Below are 1,390 nucleotides of genomic sequence, written 5' to 3'. Positions count from 1 at the left end.
AGAACTGGCAGGGATGATACCGGGGGCTCGACTACCTCTCTTGGGGAAAGAGGCGGCAGTTGCGCCCAGGCGGGTGTTTTGACACCGCAAGCGGGGATCGAGCGATGGAAATAACGTCCTGGGGGGCAGGTCGGCGGTGCGGGACGAGCTCGGGAGAGGCGGCGGGAAGGGGAGAATGGGAAGCCAGGTCCTTGGGATGCGCTCCTCTTCCCGCCTCCTCCTGTTCCCCGGCGGCGGGGTCTCGGAGCGGGGCTGGCGGGACAGCGTCCCCCGGTTGCGGCTCCCGGAGAGGGCAGAGCGGGGAGGGGGGGAGGGGGAGGAAAAGTGTGCTGGGAAGTTGCGGGTCGGGAAAAGCAGGGATTTCCGAGCCGCGCTCGTCTTGGCAATTGTGCCATGCTCCTCTTGTGGCAGGAGCTTTTCTGCAACAAGTCCCTGGAGCACTTCCCGTGTGAGCGAGAATGAACGTGACATTTTAAAAAAAAGAAAAAAAAAAAAAAAGCCAAATGTTTACTTACCTGTCACCAATGCAAATCTCCAGAGCCAGCTCGTCTTGCACGGCCCCAGGTGCGAGCCGGGAGGTGGAAGGAGGGCGGCCGGGAGTCAGGGCTCATTACCCAGCGCGCCCGGCCGGGAAGCACTTTCCTCGGGAACTTTCTATCCCGCTCCGGTTTCCTGGGAGGCGGCTGCGATCACGTTTTATACCGTGTTAGTTGGTAACCCCTCTCATTCATTAAGATCACGTAAGAACTCAGAGGGAAACGTGACTCTGAGCTAAGGCGTCTGCGTAAATCTATAGGTTTTTAAAACTCCCTGCCAGTCGCTTTCTGTCTTCTGTAGGCACCAAGGTGGTGGAGAGTTTAAGCTTGCGGATATTGCAAAGGGTTATTAGATTCATAAGTCACACCAAGTGGTGGGCGATCCACTGAGCAAAGCAGAAGTTCTCACATGATGACTTCAAACAAGACACATTACCTTCCAGCATCTGTTGGAGAGACTGGATTTTAAGACACTTCTGTCTCCAGGACAGCAAAGAAACAATGGTGAGTACCAATAAAAAAAGCCTATTTTTATCACTGGAGAGAGAAAAAAAAAAAACTGGAGATGTTGCTTAACGACAGTGTCTGTTATCACGGGCTCGGCTTTCTAGTACTTAGCCTTCCGACGCGCGCAACCCGCGGAGGCCGGAGGAATTGTGCTTTACACAGTGTAACTTTAATTGCAACGCTCTTTGATTTAAGGCTGCGATCGGCAACACCGCGTTGGAGCAAACTTGGAGCTGCCGGCGACTTGGCCGCAGCCCGGCCCGGCCGCTCGCTCCTCCCGGCCGCTCCTGCCCTCTCTCCAAGCGGGCGCGGAAGGCGCCTGACGCCCCGCCGTCCATGGGGGGGGG

General features: G+C 56.4%; 1 protein-coding gene across 1 annotated transcript in view; it reads left to right on the top strand.

The window, feature by feature from the left end:
- The first annotated feature begins 725 nt into the window (after positions 1-725).
- Positions 726-1,390, top strand: part of BDNF (brain-derived neurotrophic factor) — a 40,813-nt gene continuing 40,148 nt past the window's right edge. Inside the window, exon 1 of the mRNA XM_010004242.1 lies at positions 726-1,040. Within this exon, the coding sequence (XP_010002544.1) occupies positions 1,038-1,040 (3 nt within the window). The 5' untranslated portion in view covers positions 726-1,037. The remainder of the gene's footprint in view (positions 1,041-1,390) is intronic.

Source organism: Chaetura pelagica, unplaced genomic scaffold (assembly GCF_000747805.2).
Source record: "Chaetura pelagica isolate M959 unplaced genomic scaffold, ChaPel_1.0 scaffold119, whole genome shotgun sequence".
NCBI classification, from domain to species: domain Eukaryota; kingdom Metazoa; phylum Chordata; class Aves; order Apodiformes; family Apodidae; genus Chaetura; species Chaetura pelagica.
Note: the sequence above shows the minus strand (reverse complement) of the source record. Positions and strands in the feature narration are given on the sequence as shown.